This window comes from Montipora foliosa, chromosome 9 (genome assembly GCF_036669935.1).
Source record: "Montipora foliosa isolate CH-2021 chromosome 9, ASM3666993v2, whole genome shotgun sequence".
Lineage (NCBI taxonomy): Eukaryota > Metazoa > Cnidaria > Anthozoa > Scleractinia > Acroporidae > Montipora > Montipora foliosa.
The window spans coordinates 10,342,002-10,344,501 of NC_090877.1; the positions used below are offsets into that span (position 1 = coordinate 10,342,002).

The following is a 2,500-nucleotide window of genomic DNA, read 5'->3' on the forward strand; positions in this document are numbered from 1 at the left end:
GCCTAGATTTGGAGTCCCAGTAAAACTCGTATCAAAACAACAATATGATTCTACTATTCCAAGAAATTATTTGCTTTCTCAGAGGTCTGGAGTTCTTATGAACACTGTTTCTCTCAATTTGGCTAGCCCTGGTGAAAAGCCTCAGAAAGATAAACGGCCTACTAAATATCTTCAGAGATAAATTTTGATAATTTAATAAAAGGATCTTTTCTGGACCAGCAAACGATCTTTTAAGATCTTGTCTGTAGCTGTAGGTTATGTGTCTGTGGAAGCATTTGCTGTGTCACAGTCACAGAGGATTATTAACCCTTTGACACCTAAACTGATCAGACTAAGTATTTTACTCTGTCCAGTGCTGGAAATAATTTTTCTTTAGTCACAGGATATATGTCCTTTCAAATCTTCCTTTTGGTCGGACATTTGACAAATTGGACCGGACATAATTTATTGACTGACAACATCTTGAAGAAGAGAACTCAAGATTTGCTGGTGAGATGTTCGGTCATCGTGTCCGATCATAATGTGCAATTGGCCGGACGTTTTCAAAATTTGGTCGGACAATGTCCGATGACCGACTGTTATTTCCAGCACTGCTGTCTAACGCCAGACGATTTTACTCGTCAATGGGGAAACCCCAGGAGTCAATGGGTTAATGTTGACCAACCGCCTGATCTTTGAAGACCCTAGTGAGAGAAAGTTGAGGATGTTCAAGGTTTTGGGTGGAATTCCTCCAGAACTTGGCAAATATTTTTGAGTACCTGAATAGCTCGAATAGCTACATGCTAACTGTGGGTAACAAATATTGCACAGTTGTTGTTGTTTATCTATATTAATAAATTGATAAATTGACATTTTTTATTACCCCTTAAAAAGTTTTCACTTTGAAAGGCTTCATGGGTTTATTGATCTATAGCTAGTAACCTTGCTGTCATGAAACAAGTATATCTAGGACTGATTGACATCCATGAAGATCATGGTAATTTCTTTATCTCGCCCACCAGGTGACACACTCTTTGTGGCTGGATGTGGTAAATTTTTTGAGGGACGTCCTCCTCAAATGTACAAGGCACTGGTTGAGATTTTAGGAACATTACCGAAGGACACAGTAAGTAATATTATTTTATAGCTTTATTTTGCTTAATTCTTTTGGCCTTTGTGCATTTGGTGGTTTCTTAGGGCAAAATGCTTGATACGTTTTTAAGTTTTAGAGTTTCACAAGATGTGGGCATTTTCCTCGCAAAAGCTCTGAAAATTGCAAAAGAAAATTCAAGTATATTGTAAAGCAAACTGTCTTGTATGAATATCTTTCATGCAGAAATCCTTTCTCTCCACCACTCAATGTCCCTCCAAAGTCGCAGTGGGATTTAGAAAAATCATCTCATTTGCATTTTCTAGAAAAACAAAACATCCCACATTCTGTTGTACCTCCTCAGAAACAAAACTGAACTAATGCTTTGCAATTTTTTAGCTCAATCCTTTGTCCTCAATAATTATACCAATGTAACCAGTTGCCCTAACTATGCCCCAAAACTGTCATGTTTCTACACTCTTACGTGCATTGCAGCTTGTTTATTGTGGGCATGAGTACACTGAAAGCAATCTCAAGTATGCTGTTCACGTTGAACCAGGCAATCCTGACGTTCACAATGCAATTGAGTGGGCCAAGGTATATTGAAACAACAACAACAACAGAGATAATAATAATAATAATAATAATAATAATTTTTTAAAATTTTTTAAAATTTTTTTAATAATTTAAAATAAAACTTTATTTATAAAAATACACACTGAAAAAACCAATATCATGCAATAATGATTGATTCCAGGAGCCAGCAGAATTTTTCTAACTTGCCCATGAAGGTGGGCAGAATTTTTGCATAGTGAATCGCTGCAATTCGTAAAGATCACTGTACCTTGAAGAGTATTTTCACTTTATCCCTTGTACTTTTACACAAGAGGTAATACAAAAGATGTATTTTTTGCATGAATTTATTTTGCACACCTTAAATTTAGATCGAATGACAACAAAACACCAAATCATGCAATGAATTCAGCCACAAAAGAAAAAACCTTTTTTATCACCCCTGGTTGGTCGGGTTTTGCTAAAAGCAAGCCCACGGCCCGCTGGGCCTTCGCGGTAGCCCGAAGGCCCAGCGGCCCGTGGCCTGCGACATCCTGGCGGCCAGGAGGCCGGGTAGCCCAGTCCTGATTTTCCACAGTTTTTCTGTCCAGTGGTAAATCCACACGCATGTACAGATCTGCATCGGGTTTGGGCGTGCAAAGTGGACGACAGTGAGTTTGAATTCGTTTACCATTTTAATCATTTGAATCCTTGTTTCTGTTTGTTGTTGTAAACAGACGAAAACAACAGAGAATGACAATGTTTTTCACTTAGCAACAGAAAATGACAACGTTTTTGTTTAGCAACAGAGAATGACGTTTTTCACTTAGCAACATGCAACGAAAGAAAGGAGCGAAAAGGATTGAAATGATTATTAAA

At 37.7% G+C, this 2,500-nt stretch overlaps 1 protein-coding gene across 3 annotated transcripts in view; it reads left to right on the forward strand.

The window, feature by feature from the left end:
* LOC137971129 (hydroxyacylglutathione hydrolase, mitochondrial-like) overlaps positions 1 to 2,500 on the forward strand; it is a 12,509-nt gene that overhangs the window by 5,393 nt on the left and 4,616 nt on the right. For all 3 annotated transcript variants that reach the window (XM_068817867.1, XM_068817868.1, XM_068817869.1), the window contains exons 7-8: positions 1,002 to 1,105; positions 1,565 to 1,666. In XM_068817867.1, coding sequence (XP_068673968.1) covers positions 1,002 to 1,105; positions 1,565 to 1,666 — 206 coding nt within the window. The remainder of the gene's footprint in view (positions 1 to 1,001; positions 1,106 to 1,564; positions 1,667 to 2,500) is intronic.